Genomic DNA, 17,310 nt, shown 5'->3' with positions numbered 1-17,310 from the left:
ACGGAGCATGAAACGAGGTGCAATCCACATGGAACACGTTGTATCTACCTGTGGTCCGACCACACCTCCAGGTCCTGGTGGTCCAGTTTTTCCTTGGAAACCCTAGAGAGGAAAAACGGATGGTTGGTGTGACTGTGCAACTATGTTGGACAATATATGGGTTTCAAACTATCAGGAGTTAAGTAGCAGTGAATAATTTTAAATAGTCATAGTGGACGACTTTTCTTTGTTACCAATAAACCAATTCTGATTTTCATCTTCCAGTAGAGTCCCGACAGTATTGGTATTTAAAGAGAGGCAATGACGTTAAGAATTCCCTTTAATATCAGCGAAGCGCCGAAAACCCTGTTACACTGAATATTCCCCAATCCCTCGTGTTGAATATTTTCTGTCCTCTCAAGCAGCTATATTTTCCTGACTCATGGGAAAGAGCTACACAACACAAACTCGTAAAAACAAATACTGAAGTAGCAGGGAATCAGCAAAAAGAAAAAAAAAAAAATTCTAAGTATCAAGTTTAGGAGTACTCATTATGCAGTGAAAAGAGCCACTGTGGAGTCTTTTATTATTAATGATTTAATTTATGAGCAGCACATTTCCAGTCTTAAGGCCAGAACCATTTTAAACAGCGTTCGTTAGCTCAATAGCTTGGCTGCCACATCTTTAAATCATGACAACTCTCAAAAATTAACTAAAAGAAAAATACTTTTTTCCACTTCTGAAAAGTGCCCTGTACATTTGGAGGAGCATTTAAAGTAAATTGAACATAGCACACATCCCTTCACTGGTTTCAATCACTGTTTCATGACTATAAAAATGATTGACCCTTCTCAACCCTCTGACCTGGATTTCCATTCTTACCTGATTAACATGGAAACCACATGTTTTTGCAGCTTGTATTTACACAAGTGGCTGAGGTTCATGGCTTTTGATGCCAACTGTCTAATTGTTTATGTGTAAAGCTGCATTTTGATGTTTTGTTTCAAAAAAAGCGAGGCTTTAAAAACATGGAATATTGTCATAGCTATATCTGAGCAAAACAGAACAGTGTATTAGTGCATCATCATGATTAGGTCTATTCCCAATTCCTAAAAAACAACAACACAGAAACAAAGATTAGGTCTATTCCTCTGTTTTTCCTAATGTAACATTCTTTCATTCGTCATTCTTTACCTTTCTGTCGTACGATATAAAACACAAAGGGCGACAGGCAAGAGTTCAGCGGTCAAACAAATGTTTCAGTTTTCCTTCCAGCCGAGAGCTGTAGTTCCAGCTGACCACCTGGAGCCCTGTCACGAGGTTGCCCATAGTTTAAAGCGTCGCCTCCGGCAGTCAGTCAGTAATTCTGTTCAACTCGTTGTTGTTGTTGTTGTTGTTGTTGTTGCCTCAGAACTTTTAAAAAAGAAACAAACTCTGCACTGTTCTCTCTCAGCTGCATTCACTCGCTCTTCACGGTCGCGTGTGGGCGACGAGCAGTGATTTTTTTTTATTTATTATTTGTTAGGGTCAGGTGGTGCAACCCCGACGCATTCAGTGACGAACATCGGCCCACTCACCGTCTCTCCCCTCTGTCCGGGGTGACCGGGCAGCCCGTCTTTTCCTGCCGGACCCTGGCGTGGGTGAAGAGGCAGACGGTTGACGGCAGACAGCGGGTCACGAGTGTTGCATTAATATTTGAACAACTTTTTGCAGCGCACTAACGTGCGGACACTTTGACAGCAGCAACTTACATTTGGTCCTTTGGGTCCTGGCAGACCGACGGGTCCCTGCGGCCCTTGAGGTCCCTTGAATTGAGACAGAACAGACAGAGTGAGGAGACAGACAAAGGGAAGAGCATCACCGCTGTCTCATTCAGGTTCAGCTCTCATTTCCCGTCTCCCATTGGGACGGCCGCGAGATCATTTAGCCAGATTTTTTTTGTACCATGAATGCTAATGACTTTACGTCAGGTGGATGAATGGTACACCGCTTCTTCTTTTCGTTAGACGTGACGAATGGTTGTGATTAATGCCGATTTGGGATTCGTGCTGTGTGGAGCCGCTGCTCTTGCGTTCACAGTTCACAGACACTGATCAAAAACTCTTCTGATACTGACCCTCTCTCCTGGCGGGCCCGGAGGGCCGTCATTGCCTGAGGTGCCCTGCAGACGAGAACAAAGGACAAGGACAGGTTGTCAATTTGGTGAAAAACCGGCAGAGTGTTCAGACAATTTTAATGCCAAACACCAACTGTGAGCTTGAAGAACAAGCAACAAATGGCATGATTAACACACAGGTAATGTTTTACACAGTTAGCTTGATTTCAGCAGAGGAAAATAATTCAGGCATAATGAGAAAATATGTGTATATGAGAATAGAATACGATATGGATGTGGACTCTATCACAAACAATAATGATGATGATTGAGTTGGCCAGTCAACTGGCAGAAATAACTCAATGTATTTAGGAATGCACGACTTGCTGAAAGTCATCAGAATACATTGGCATCAGAATGAGGAGGAATGGTGATTGAAGGGACTCTGAGTGAGGCAGATTGGTGCCAGACATGCTGGTCTGAGTATTTCACAAACTGCTGTCGATGCCCTCTACAGATATTGGAAGCAGCAGCTGTGTGGAAGAAAATACCCTGTTGATATCAGGGGTCAGAGGTCAGAGTGGGCAGACTGGTTAGAGACCACAGAAAGACAGCAGTAACTCATATAACCACTGGTCACTGTCACTGTACACCGTCACCGTCCATCTTTTAGGTACTAGCTAGGTCGTACCAAATACAATGTCAGGTTTATTTCACACCCTGTGGATATCCTCACCTTGGCGCCAGGCTTTCCGGTTGGTCCCCTGGCACCGCGGCCGCCTCGTGGACCCTGTAAAAAGGACGTTTCAAACTTGTCAGTCAGTACATTGGTTAAAGCCTTTTTGGTATTCTGCTTGCAACAACAGAACATAAGAATTAACAAGCGGCGGTGGAATTACATGGGCGATGCAGTTTGCACTAGTTGGTGTCCCGTATCCTTCTTTTAAAGACCAGAAGCCCGTGCATAAGTGCCCGGAGGATTTTTTTATTTTTTTTTATTTTTTTTTTATTTGCACAGTATAAAACATTCATGCGTGGGGCTCATGCATAGTTGAAATTCCTACCGTTGGGCCTCGTTGCCCTCGAGGACCAGATTTGCCTGCGATTCCCTGCAGATGAAAAACAAAGGCTCCGATTTAGAAGAAAATCATCTCTGGTACCATCCACTGATGTAAGCCACTTTCATCACTTTTTTTTTTTCTGTTCAGAAGTTTAAGCATTCTTTTACAGGCAAATGCACACAGACGTCAGAAAGATGGTGGGACGAGGTGAGGGTTTCAACGAGGGAGGGAATGGGGCCATCTGAGCATCTCGGAGCAAAAATAAATAATCCAATTGCTGCGGTAAGTGGTTACCCACAGGCGCTTGACAGCCTGAACTACCTGTCAGTTGTAGCACGCCGAGGCCAGGGGTGCCTGCCTCTGAGTGTCTGTCTGAGAGCGAGCGTCTCGTCAATAACCGCCTGTTCCTGCCACCCCGTCCCTCCCACCACTCTGCAACCGTCCATCTCGTCCCTTCTTTGGCCCGATTGCTTCACAGGTACACAGCCTCTCCTGAGATGTCGGTCATAGTGTTAGAACCTTCATTATGTAACAAGGCCTATATTGGATTTTCTTTTTTATTATTATTATTGGTTTAAACAGCTGACATTCAAATTTTTTTTAATTAGATTCCGGATGCTTTCATATGTGCTCCACATTTGAATAAATGATGTTTGTACTGCGACTTCAGTCAGAATGATCATGTTGCATTTCATCCAGCTTTTTTTGTCTATAAAATTCGACAGGCGTCAGAATTCAGTGCTGGTTTTTGAGACAAGGATCAAATCATGCCGAGGATGAAACCAGCGTGGGAGAGAAAAGTGATGTAGCTACTCAGTGGAAAGAAAGTGAAATCTTGTTATTGTCAGAGAGGAACAAGAGGAACATGATTGGCCATGGACTCCAATGTTCTGAAAATGCTGTTTATTGGACGTTGGAAACAACGAATGAGAGAGATTGCCAATTTGAAATCCAAGTGATGATGCAGGGGTAGGAACTAACACCATCACTGTGGCTGTAGCTGGATTATAAAGGCAGACATATTGGAAAACCAGACAAAGCAATTTCTGATTTGCTTTTTTTTTTAACTTTTCTGAAATAAGGGTCTGAGTCAAAGTTGTCTGCACACAGTGTGAAGCCTTTTGAGGCCAATTAGTGTTTATGGTGAGATATACAAAAATAAAGGGGCTTGAAGTAAACTGTCTACAATCATTATCCAGCAAATACTTCCCCCCCCCTCAGCGCTGGTCCTGAATTAAGCGTATTTTTAGACTGTCTGAGTCAGGAAGTTAATGCCATTAGGATAATCTCGTGTTTCTGTATTCTCAACTGCACCTCGCGTATCTTAATCCACGTCGTCGCACCTCATTCATCTTTCTAACACAGAAAAGGCGAGAGTGCCACTTTACAATGTGCAGCGGGAAGTGAGTGCCTCTTTAAGATACGGACAGAGAGTAATTAGTTTAGTTGCTCACCCTTGTACCCTTCTCGCCGTTCGCCCCTGAGAATCCGTTGAAGCCGGTGGAGCCCTGCGGAAGGAGAAGTTAAAACAAATGAGGGGGAGAGTGAAAGGACTGACAGATGGAGAGTGTAAAATAAAGACATGTCGACACGACTCTGTGACTGTGTAACAACCTGGGAGAGACTCTCGTCATCGCTTTTTACTGCTGAGGGCTGATTAATAAAGAAGCTGAGGAGTCTTGATAAATATGCTGCCGCGTTGGCCAGCAGATTGTTGTCAAATGGGGCCACGGACTCCAGCTTCCAGAGATAGATGAGAACACCCTTTTTATGGCTTTAAGAGGAGCCGTAAAGAAAAGTTTCCCCCCGGTTTGCTCTGGCAGCCTTTTCCAGACACAGACAGAGGTGGCGACCCGAGCGGTTGTTAGCGCAGTTTGGAGGCAAAACAGGGAGATAAAAGCAGGCTGGGAGCAGATACAGAGGATGAAAGCAGAAAACAGAAAAATCTCCCCCGATGCCCATCAGCAGTTTATTTATTGGATTCCTTTGCAGGAGAATAAAGCAAACAGCTTACCGATACAATAACACTTTATGCTATTGCTATCCTGACGACAGAAATGAAGACGTCTCTCCAAAGATCTATTACCTCTGCTTCATGTCTTCCTCTAGGAAGGGCTTCATACAAACGTTTAACGAACAAAGAGGAAGGGGATGGGACAAAACGTCTATCCGTCACATTCAAAGATTAAAACTCCTGCCAATGCCAATTGGAAGCGTTCTGTTCTTCACTTCATGTGAAAATACCTGCTGACACATCCACGTCAACAGTGTTGGGGATTAACAAGTGACATGTAACGTGACATTGTTACATAATTGCATTAAAAGGTAATTGTAATTACCAGAAAATAATGCGTAATTAAATGAGTTACTTGCAGAACTGTTCATGATTACAATTTTAAAAGCATCTGCCCAATGTTTACAGAATTATATTTTTTTTGCAAAAATGTCCTTGTTGATTTAAAAGATCGTAAGTTATGCTGACCTGATTTTGGATCTCAGAATGATCTCACAGTAAAGAGACTAGTGGAGGTTTGACCTTGTAATGACTATTATTTGTTGTGTTTTGCTATTAGTGTTGATTTTAGTACTGCTGGAAGCTCAACACTGTCAGGCATAAACAGCTGAGATCATGAATTCAAAATTTAGAAAAGTAATCAAAATGTAATCATGTGGAATTAGTTACATTACTTTGACAAAGCAATTGAAATAGTTACACTCCTACATTTTCAATAGGGTAACTTCTAAAAAGTAATCTCCCAACACTGCATGCCAATATTACACTACTAATGCAATATTGACAGCTCACACTCGTTTCTTCTTCTTCTTCTTCTTCTTCTTCTTCTTCTGAGCGGAAGGAGCGTGAGAGGGAGAGAGAAAATTGGAAGCGATTGTGCTACCTATATTCTTTTCTATTCTTTACACTTTGGTGGTTCTTTTTGTCTATTTGTGTAGTTTATTTTAGTGTGAGTTAGTTTAGTTTTAGTGTTTGTTTTGTCGTGCTTTTGCGGCCAGACGCCGTCTGGTCGGGAGGAGGAGACCAGGTGCGCCGTCATGGCGGCTGCAGGGTTCTCCTCCCTGTCGAGGAAGCACGGCATCAAGCTAGGTGCCGGCTCCTCGTGCAACGTAGAAGACGTAGCGTTAGCCGTGGGGGAGCGGATCGGACACAGCTCGGTGAAGTCGGCAGCCCGAATGAACCGAGCTGTGGTCCTGTTTTTAGAGAGGGTGGAGCAGGTAAAGTTGCTGGTGGAGACCGGGGTGACGGTGAACGGGCTGTTCGAGGCGGTGCAGCCGCTCACACAGCCGGCAGCCCGGATCACCCTGTCCAACGTCCCCCCCTTCATCAGCGACGAGTTCCTGCTCCAAAAACTGTCCCGGCACGGTAAGGTGGTCTCCCCGATCAGAAAGTTGCTTTCTGGGTGTAAATCTCCGCTGCTTCGCCATGTGGTGTCGCATAGGCGGCAGGTTTACATGATATTAAACAACAGGGCGGAAGAGTTTAATTATCGATTCATCGTACGAGTGGATGACTTCGATTATACTCTGTTTGCCACATCGTCGGAGGTAAAATGCTTCGGCTGTGGGGCGGAGGGACACCTCGTCAGAGCCTGTCCGAACCGGGCGGGTGCTGACGCGACGGGTCCGGTCGGCGGTGCGGCAGTCGCGGCTGCGGCAGCTCCGAGCGAGAAGCCCGTCCCCGCTCCACGACGGAGAAACTCCGGAGATACGGGGGGGGCCGCTGGCCCGAGCAGGGAAGAGGGAGCGAAGGAGCAGGAGGTGAGAGAGAACGAAGGTGGAGAGGTCGAGGAGATGGAAGAGGGTGAGTTGGGAGAGACAGGTGAGTCAGGGAGTCAGGGAGGGGAGACGGGTGAGGTGGAGGGATCAGGTGCGGGGTTAGAAGTAGGTGAGGTGGAGGAATCAGGGAAGGTAGCGGAGCTGGGTGCGGGTGTGGTGAGGGAGACAGGTGAGGTGAATGAATTAGGTGAGGTGAGGGAAAATGGTGGGGTGGTGGAAGCAGATGAGGTGAGGGAGACAGGTGAGGTGGAGGAATCAGGGAAGGTTGCAGAGTTGGGTGCGGGTGTGGTGAGAGAGATAGGTGAGGTGAGGGAAACGGGTGAGGTAGAAGAATCAGGTGAGGGAAAAAGAAAAGAAAAAGATCCTTCAGAGGACATGATAGTGGGTGGAGGTGGTTTTGAAGCACTGGGTGGTGTGGATGAGAGAACTGGTGGTGGGTCTTGTGTGACTGAAAAAACGTATGGTCTGTTTGAAACACCAGAATTGAAAACTGCTGCGTCTCAGAGACGCAGCAAAAGGAAGCAGACAGTGTCAAATGAGGGGGGAGGGAAAACTGGTAGACTGGGGGCTGGAGCTGCGGCTGAAGAAAGCAGTGACAGTGAGGGCGCCATATCTGACTGCAGCGAATTGTCGCTCTCTCAAATTGTTTTAACAACACCTCTAGCTAATAGAGAAAAACATTTCTATTCAGCAAAGATGATAAAAAGCTTCTTGCAAAAAACAAAAGGAGTTAAAAACTTGAACATTGACATGCACTTTCCTGACAAAGTCACCTTTTTTCTGTCTGCCAAGCATGTAATAAAAAACAAAAGTTCATCAGATTTAACTGAGCAAGAAATCTTCAGGTTAAAAAAGCACCTTATACGAGTCCGAAAAGAAATACATTTTTAAAATGATGACAGGGATTTTATTTTTATCTGTGTTTTTATTTCTTATTTTTTGTATTTTTTATCTCTTAATCCCAAACATGGAGGTTTTAAAAATTGGAACGCTCAATGTGAATGGAGCCAGAGAACTAAAAAAGAGGGCACTTGTGTTGGACACAGCAAGAAGAAAGCACTTGGACACTTTATTTCTTCAAGAGGTCCACAGTGACGCAAGTATTGAGGGGTGCTGGGAGAAGGAGTGGGAGGGCAGGGTGTTTTTAAGCCACAACACCACAGCAAGTGGAGGAGTGGGCATCCTCCTCTCTAAGAGGTTCTCTCCATCCTCTGTGGAGGTAGAGCAGGTCGTGAAGGGGAGATGCCTGCTGGTCAAAGCCAAGCTCCACAGTTTTAATCTGTTTTTTATGAACATTTACGCACCAAACCATGGAGCAGAGAGGAAGAGGTTTTTAGAAATTGTTAATAATAAATTAAACAGCTGCGGCTCGGAGGATTATTTAATTTTGGGCGGGGATTTTAATTGTACTGAAGATGGTTTTTTAGACCGCAACCACACAGAGCCACATCCAGCTTCCCAGCACACTCTGAAACAGCTGGTCTACTCCCATGACTTGGTGGATGTGTGGAGGAGGATGCATGCAGACTGTCGTCAGTACACCTGGTCCCACCTGAGAGAGAACGGAGTCTCTCTAGCGAGGTTAGACAGGTTTTATTGTTTTAAGCATCATTTTAATGTTTTTAAAGATTGTAGGATTGTGCCATCTGGTTTTTCTGATCACTCTCTGGTTTTATGTGACGTCATCCTAAAAAATATTTTACCAAAGAGCGCCTACTGGCATTTTAATTCTGCTTTGATTTTAGATAAAGGTTTTAAAGAAGTTTTAAAATTTTTCTGGTGTGGTTTTAAAAATCAAATATCTGATTTTAGTAGTCTTAGCCAGTGGTGGGACCATGGAAAAGTACAAATTAAACTACTCTGTCAGCAGTACACTCTCAATGTCACACAGTATACATGTAGATCAATCAAAGACCTGGAGAGTGAAATAGTGGAATTAGAAGCGCTTGGCTATTCTACAGGAAATCGAGGACACATTGAAGTCCTCAACTCCAAAAAGATGGCCTTAGCCAGCCTGTTGGACTCAAGGGTACAGGGGGCGCTGGTCCGGTCCCGGATCCAGAACATCTCGGAGATGGATGCTCCCTCTGGTTACTTCTTCGGCCTGGAGAAGAAGAATGGACAGCACAAGGCCATCCACTGCCTGCTGACGGACACCGGGCAGGAGCTGACCGAGCCCCAGGAGATCAGGAGCAGAGCCACACAGTTCTTCTCACAGCTTTACTCGTCGGAGTATGAGGAAGACGTTGAACTGGAGGAAGACTTTCTCAGAGCTCTACCGCAGGTGTCAGCTGACATCAATGCACAGCTGGACCGCCCTCTACAGCTGGAGGAATTAACGGCTGCCCTGAAGGGCATGCAGGGACGGAGATCCCCGGGGATCGACGGACTCACCGTTGAATTCTACAACGAGTACTGGGACATTCTAGGAGCTGACCTGCTCCAGGTTCTGAACCAAAGCTTGGACAGTGGTTCCCTCCCTCTCTCCTGTCGAAGAGCAGTGGTGACTCTCCTTCCTAAAAAAGGACAACTGCAGGAAATTAAGAACTGGCGCCCGGTGTCCCTTCTCTGCGTGGACTATAAGATACTGTCCAAAACGTTGGCCTCCAGGCTGGGAAGAGCCATGGAGCAGGTCATCCACCGGGACCAGACCTACTGTGTACCCGGCAGGTCCATGGTAGACAACGTCTACCTAATTCGGGATGTTTTGGAGGTCTCCAGCTCATTGGGTATTGACACTGGTCTCATTTCGCTAGACCAGGAAAAGGCGTTTGACCGGGTTGAACACAGCTTCCTCTGGAAAGTCATGGGGAGGTTTGGGTTCAGCCCTGGCTTCATTGCCATGATCCGTGTGTTGTACAGTGACATTGAGAGTCTACTGAAATTCAACGGCAGTTTGTGTGCTCCCTTCAGGGTGCAGAGGGGCGTCCGGCAGGGCTGTGCTCTGTCTGGGATGCTCTATGCACTCTCCCTAGAACCTCTCCTCTCAAAAATACGTTTTAATATTAATGGCTTGGTTTTACCTGGTTTTAATAGCAACATTGTTTTATCTGCTTATGCGGATGATGTCATTGTTTTAGTTAAAAGCCAAAATGATGTTGATATTTTAACCATTTTAACTGATAAATATAATAAAATGTCTGCTGCAAAAGTTAATTGGAGTAAAAGTGAGGCAATTGCTGTTGGGAAGTGGGCAAGTGGCCTCCCAACCCTTCCCCAGAACCTGGCCTGGAAGACAGAGGGGCTAAAGTACCTCGGGGTCTTCCTCGGAAATGAGGCCATGGTGAAAAAAAACTGGGAAGGAGTGGAGGAAAAAATCGAACAAAGAATAAAAAAATGGAAATGGTTGCTCCCACAGATGTCCTATAGAGGCAGAGTTCTGGTTTTAAACAACCTAGTCGCGTCCCTCCTGTGGCACCGACTGTCCTGTCTGGACCCTCCAGCTGGACTTATGGTCAGAATCCAAGAGAAAGTCATAGATTTTTTTTGGGATGAAAAACATTGGGTGCCACAGGGGGTGCTGTTTTTACCGAGAGAGGAGGGGGGACAGGGCCTCATCCACCTGGCCAGCAGGACTGCAGCTTTCAGGCTGCAGTTTCTTCAGCGCTTCCTGACTGGTCCAACAGACCTGGTGTGGAGGGGTGTGGCCAGCTGCATCTTCAGAGAGGTGAGTCAACTGGGACTGGACACTGCTCTGTTTTTAATGGATTCCAATTTTTTAAAGTTAAATGGGATTCCTCCTTTTTATCAAAGTGTTTTTAAAGTATGGGCTTTTTTTAGAAGCAGCAAAGAAAAAAACACCTCCGATTCTCTGCTTTGGCTTTTAAAAGAACCACTTATTCATGGTGCAAGATTGGACATTTCTAGTGGTGCGACGCCCGGGCTGACGGCTGCTCTGCTCAGGACAAACACCGTGGACTTGCAGCGCCTGGTCCGAGCGGCAGGACCGACCCTTGGCGACCACCAGACTGTGGGAAGTGTGCTGGGCCTGCAGTCCACCAGGATGACAGAGAGACTGCTCCAGCTGTGGAGGGAGAGACTATCCCCTGGAGAACGCAGTCTCCTTGTGCAGCTGGAGTCAGGCACAGAGCCAGACACCACAGAACCCTTCCCGGCTTTAAGAATCACCCCTCGCTTTGAGACCGAAGGCCCTCTACTAAAGACCACATCCCTTCACCTTGGCCACACTAAGAAGAAGGACTTCTATAAAGTGTGCGTACAAGTTTTTAACCAAAAGACTCTGGGAAAAAGAACAACGTGTGCTTGGAGTAAAAGACTGGACGGTACACCCCACTGGAGAGTCCTGTACAAGCCGCCACTGAAGAAAAGAACAGGTGATCTTCAGTGGCGGATCCTGCATGGGGCCATTGCCTCCAATGCTTTTATCTCCATCATTAACCCTGCTGTGTCCAACCAGTGCCCCTTCTGCGACTCCAGCGAAACGGTTTTTCACATTTTTATTGATTGTTTTAGACTCACTGCATTTTTTATTGTTTTAACTAATGTTTTTAGTTCTTTTAATCAGGTTTTTACAATCACAAATTTTATTTATGGTACGGGCTACAGCAAAAAAAACAAAGAAATGTGGCAACTTTTAAATTTTATTATTGGAGAAGCAAAAATGGCAATTTACATCTCAAGGAAAAATAAAACAGAATGTCTCGGTAGTGATGATGCAACAATGGTGTGGCGCCGTAACCTGCGTTCCCGAATCCACCTAGAGTTTTCTTTTTTTAAAATGGTGAAAGACCTTGATGCTTTCCAAAAAATCTGGTGCCACAAGAATATTTTGTGTGCTATTTTAAACAATAAGTTATTTTTTTCTGATGCACTAAAAGATTGAATGTTTTCTTTTTTTTGGCTTTTGATTTGTGTTTGTGTTTTTTTGTCTATTTATGTATTTATTCATTTAATACTTTTATTTTTATTTCGTTTTGTTTTGAATGGGTTGTCTCTTTTGGTTTGGGTTTTGATTTTGTGTTGTTGTTCATTATTTTATTTTTTAGTTCATTTATTTCTTTGTTTTAATCATTTTATTTATGTTAGGAAAGGTGCATAAGTTTTTAGCCTGTACTTTGTAAATAAATGTGATTGTAAAAATCAAAAAAAAATCTTCTTCTTCTTCTTCTTCTTCTTCTTCTTCATTGTGATCTTCAAATACTAGTCACTTCCTACTTCTTTGCTGCTCAGAGGAGGCCAATGAGGTGCATGACGATCACGACCAACTAAACAGCCTTAACGCTGGAGCACTATGTGGGGGAAGTGCAAGACGATGATCCGCTCACTCACGTCCGCTTGACCTCTTTGCCCGCTGTGTCTTTGCCTTGGACGCAACCTGAAGTCGTGCACCTGCCTGACTCATTGGAATGTCAGACGTCGACCGACGCAAGCTCTCATTACTCCTCACTCGCGCATGATGCGGCATAAGGCGGCGCGGCATAAGCAAGGGCACCACCACGAGGCAGCGTGGGCAGACTCGCAAGAGGTTAACAAGCCTGAGCACTCAGCCGGGGGAGGGAGACGGCAGCGGGGGCCTGTGCTGCCTAATTGGTTTCTCACAGAGGTGCCGTTATGGTAAACCGAGAGGAGAGCTGCCGTCGGACAAGCCTGACTTGCACCGTGGAGATAAGACAGCCTGGCGGAGCCGCTGGAAAATGGCATCCAGAATTAACGGGCTGGGGAAAATGTTAACACAGAGTGACGGCTATGCAGCAGCCGAAAACAGAGTCAGCGGAGGGATTCACGCCCAGGTTGATGGAGGAGGATAAGGGCTGCAAACTGGACGACACTTTGACCCTGAACTGCTCGTGAGGACAATGCGATGTGGCCGTAACAGCCACAAAGGTATCGTGCGCCGCTCTCTGTGTGGACGCCACTTGAAAAAGAATGTTTAAATTCTGTGAGAGCTGGCCTCTGTTGAAAGTGGAGCTGCCTTTAAAGATAGTGGCCTTAAAGGCAGCCTTTGTCCGAGTCTGTTTTTTCCATTGGTCTTTGTTTTAACTCAGTGTGGGAGTGGCCAACTGACATTTCTCTTCTTCTTTCAGAGAACTTTCAAAATGTAGACTTTGTAGTAACCCTCTACTGTCAGCCCAAAACCCTTTTTTGTATAGCATAGAGTCTATAAAGAGGAGTTCACCCGGGGCTCCACTGGGAGTAAGTGGACAGACACTGTTTGAAATTATTTATGGTTATGGGTTTATTTTGCAGAAAAGCCTTTCACTGCTTTCTTTTCTTTTGTTTTTATTGATTGAGCAAAATATATTTGTATTTTGTTTAGTTTTAGTTTTTTTGCTCAGCGTTGGTGCCATTAGATTCTCAGTCGAAATGTCTTCTGTTCCACTAGTGGAGCAGTCAAAGCACAAGGCAAAATTGTGATTCTGCAGGGTGCAGGATGAAAAAGGAAACCAGACTGAAGTGTGTGTGCAAACTGTTACAGACATTATTGTCATAACCTCTGACAGGTGATGTTGTTTTGTGTTAGAAACATTGTCCCCAAACCTCTGTATGCAAATAAACCACTTCTAAAACTAAACACTGCACAAATAAAACCTCTCACTTCATCTTAAAGCAAAGCAAAGCTACTCTACTTGGATTTTTTTTTCCAAACATAAGGAATTAAAATACCCGACATACATATTTAATTATAATCAGTGGGTATATACAGAACTAAAACTGCTACTACTTTAATGATTCCACAATGCTTAGAGAGATTTAAGTTTAAATTTTAAACGTAACCTTTGATAAAAACAAAGCAAAAACAACAACTAATCTATAATGTAAATGCTGAATGACTTACTAGTTTCTACCTCAAACATGTTTCTGAAAATACTTGAGTGAACTAGTTGCTTTGACGTTCTCCAACAAATGACTGCACAATGGCCTGCACATCTGCCTGTGCATCACAGGCCTGAATAATATTACACTCATTTCCTCCTCGTCAGTCCCACTCTGTGTACTCTATCCAGGACCCTCATTAACTTGTGCGCCGTGTGCGGTTCAGATCCTCGCCGACGGCAAGAGATACGGCGGGACACTTGCCGCTATGTCAACACCTGTAGCTGTTAGACGTCTTCTGACCAGTTCTATCAGTGCCAGGGCACCTGTGCTGACAGCAGTACGGAGGAATGAGCTGCAGCGAGCTCATCTCCATGACGGAGCAGCGGGCGGCTGATGTCTCCAGCAGGCGAGAGGGACACTCGGGGCTCTGGTGAGAGTTTCATCCAGAACGCAGACACGGTCTGACTGTGTGCTTGAGGGAGGGGCTCATCAGCCAGCAAGCTGATGTCATGGCAGTGGTGGTGTGGGCGAAACGCCGTTATGTACACATGCGAGAATATGTCCATTTAGCGGTGAGAAAGCTCATTGGAAACAGATGACCTGCTGTTGTACTCTATGTCCCACTTTTGTTTGCTTTTGATCAGAGTTACATCGGGAAACCCGGACGTAGATGCGTGACCTGTTCTACGGCAGGCATGCCGTGGCACAACATGGCTGCCTCTGCTGTAGTGGATCCGCTCTTTATGAATACATCATGAGACTTTTGCATGCAAAGTTTCATACAGTCCATCACACGCTCAATATCAACGGCATCCTCCATAGATTGTGGCAGACTTGTTGTTTTTTGGTCAGGAAGCAAAGATCCTGGAGCTCGCCCTCATGGGTGTCCTCACTGTCACATGTGCAGGACTGCATGTTGTTTAATTGTACCCTCCTTCTGCACTGTCTTTTGGTGGAGTTCAAAATTCATGCACAGGTCCGAGGTCAAATTCCTCTCATGTGAGTCATATTCCTGGCCAGTGAGGTCGGTTCTGATTGTAATCGCTGCGGGTTTTTCAAGTGTAGAGTTGCATAATGGTATTCATCACACACCTTGGGTCCTTGTCTGCCGGGATACCCAGGCAATCCGGGGACTCCAAGCTTTCCCTACAGGCGGAAAACAAAGATGATGTATTATCACAGTGTCACCAGAGACAATGCTTAACGATGCAGTCAAAACATAAAAAAACAAAAAGTTGCAATGCTTAAAGGAATATGGGTCAATGTTCAAGAATGTGACATAATCAGTTTAAAGTGTTTTAATCTTGACTGGATTTTTAGTTAAGGTGCTGCTGGCCACTTTGGCCAGGGTTCAGCATTAGGCAAGAACCAGAAATCTGATGTAACGACACCATGATATTTGGAAACGAAGTCACTGTCCTTGATCTGCACTTTTTCCTCTAATTATAAAAATCAGGATAAAGGTTTCGTTGATATATCGACTGTCGCGCTTTTTCTTCATTCACAGTCTGCACTATGTGCAAGGTGCCACGGCTTCATCTATTTCATCTCTTAGGGAAGTTCCAGTTTTTTTTTGTTTTTTTTTATGAGAAATGCCTGAAGCACTTGTTAATTAGCTTCTGAGTAACAAGTAATATCCCCTGAGCCATTCTTTTCGTGCAAGCTTTAATCATCTTTGAGTATTTCCCATAAAGCTGCTTACTCTGCGATTATCATTGGGCTGTTGCAACGTTGTTTTAGCCATTAGATGGATCGATATGAAGCCCAGTGAGGGCACAAAAAAATAACTTAACGATGAAAGCTCTTTTGAGCGAGCAGATGTCATTGCAGTGGTAGTGTGACTGAAACGTCATTATGTGTGCGTGTGAGAATATGTCCATTTAGCAGTATTGAGTGATTAGAAAGCTTATTACCGGTATTCTACTCCACTTAATAATTATCATTTATTTAAATACAGCAGCACTGTGATGCACAAAGCCCTACGCAATGATCAGAGTGTGACAGACACATTGAGATTATAAAGTCAAATTAAATTTAGGACTGCACTCCTACATATCATTTGATCTGTATGATTTGATTTTGACGAATAATTTCATTTTCTCTGCAAGATTTTGATTTTCTTACATATTTTTAAATGTATTTTCTAGACAAATATTTGCAATGTTTTATTGCCCTGCAAATGAGTCTGAATTGCTTTATAATCACTACTCAACACTAAATTTCAACTTCAACTTCAGGTGCAGCGAGGAAATAAAACGCTTAAAATCAAAGCCAACAGTCTTTTGTTGTGAGTGGGATGATTCACCTTCTCGCCAGCTAATCCTATGGGGCCAGATTCTCCACCGGGTCCTGACTTGCCCTTGGGGCCCTCAGGACCGTCCTCTCCTCGGGGCCCGTGAACACCACCTTCACCCTTGACAGCAAAAAAGCAGTGTTATCAGATGCTCACTGACACTAAGCGTACTGCCAAACGCCATGTTAACTGCAGATGTGAGGATCTACCTTCTCTCCCTTGACACCCATGTCACCTTTGAAGCCGGGAAATCCATCTTCTCCCTGAGATGGAAGTTTACAAAAAAGTAATGTTAATTGGTAACTATCTTTGGTATCATTAAACACATTTTTGTAGATCCACCTAGTTTAGAGGACACTGCAAAGACAACTACAGTCGGACGTTGTTCGTCATCTTCAATGTCACTGACAGTCTGGGTATGACAAGGAGTCAGAGGCTTCCGTATAAAACCTGAATAGGGACATCTAGTGGCCACAGCGGCAATTACGGTACATGAGCGGTTTTGGAATTCTCACTTTTCTATTTTGTATAATACTGGCACCTAGCGGTTAAAATTAAGAATACGCCCTTTTATTTTATTTTTTTAATTTTCTTACCCTTTCTCTTTCCCCCCCCTAATTATTTATTATTATTTATTTTGTCAGGGACCATGCGACACATACAGTGATCCCAGTCATGGGAAAATATGTCTAGCACCAGCTTTAGCTAAAAGCTCATTTCCATTTGCAGTCCCTGCATAAAACTATGCCATACATTATACTAATCGGATACAGTAAAAAAAAACAAAAAAAAACGTCAATAATTACATGAATTTTACATTAAACATATGCTACACATACATTACCAGCAGTAGAAAAACTATATGTTAAAACAGATAAGCCCTTGAAGCATTAGATCAGGTAATTTAGGCTGTGCCACAGGTTCATTTGATATTACTGTATATTTGTGTATATTCTTCTGAACAATAAAGCGGAATATGCCCACCGTCTCCCCGACTAAATTCCAAGCAGGAGGGAGAATCTGTGTGTAACACCACAACCACCCCCACTAAAGTGTGTAACATAACCTGCCCTTACCCCCCCCCCAATTCCCCAATACAAAGGCTACTCCTTCCATGACACATGCAGCGTGCAGCGGGCACACGCATCCCGGAATGAAATGGCAAGAGATCAATGTCCCCACAAAGAGCCTCGTTCGTGTTTAATGTGCCACACTCCATTACATCCCAGTGGCACGAGGACCTCACTGCCAGACCCGGCAGACATCTGAGAGTTTTTCCATTCAGCAGAGTTTGGGGGAGCCTCATTGGAGGC

The 17,310-nt window shown here is 44.6% G+C and overlaps 1 protein-coding gene across 5 annotated transcripts in view; it reads right to left on the bottom strand.

Moving 5' to 3' along the window:
- The window catches only part of LOC142885473 (collagen alpha-1(XI) chain-like), a 95,335-nt gene that overhangs the window by 29,370 nt on the left and 48,655 nt on the right, over positions 1-17,310 (bottom strand). For all 5 annotated transcript variants that reach the window (XM_076021948.1, XM_076021946.1, XM_076021949.1 and 2 more), the window contains 10 exons: positions 16,207-16,260; positions 16,010-16,117; positions 14,797-14,850; positions 4,590-4,643; positions 3,139-3,183; positions 2,811-2,864; positions 2,096-2,140; positions 1,731-1,784; positions 1,557-1,610; positions 49-102 (listed from right to left, as the gene is read on the bottom strand). In XM_076021948.1, the coding sequence (XP_075878063.1) occupies positions 49-102; positions 1,557-1,610; positions 1,731-1,784; positions 2,096-2,140; positions 2,811-2,864; positions 3,139-3,183; positions 4,590-4,643; positions 14,797-14,850; positions 16,010-16,117; positions 16,207-16,260 (576 nt within the window). The remainder of the gene's footprint in view (positions 1-48; positions 103-1,556; positions 1,611-1,730; positions 1,785-2,095; positions 2,141-2,810; positions 2,865-3,138; positions 3,184-4,589; positions 4,644-14,796; positions 14,851-16,009; positions 16,118-16,206; positions 16,261-17,310) is intronic.

The sequence above is a fragment of the Nelusetta ayraudi genome, unplaced genomic scaffold, assembly GCF_046127955.1.
Source record: "Nelusetta ayraudi isolate G7.1 ecotype Tasmania unplaced genomic scaffold, CSIRO-AGI_Nayr_v1 ptg000011l, whole genome shotgun sequence".
In the NCBI taxonomy this organism is placed as follows: Eukaryota; Metazoa; Chordata; class Actinopteri; order Tetraodontiformes; family Monacanthidae; genus Nelusetta; species Nelusetta ayraudi.
The sequence above is the reverse complement of the archived record's forward strand: the minus strand, read 5'-3'. Positions and strand labels throughout refer to the sequence as shown.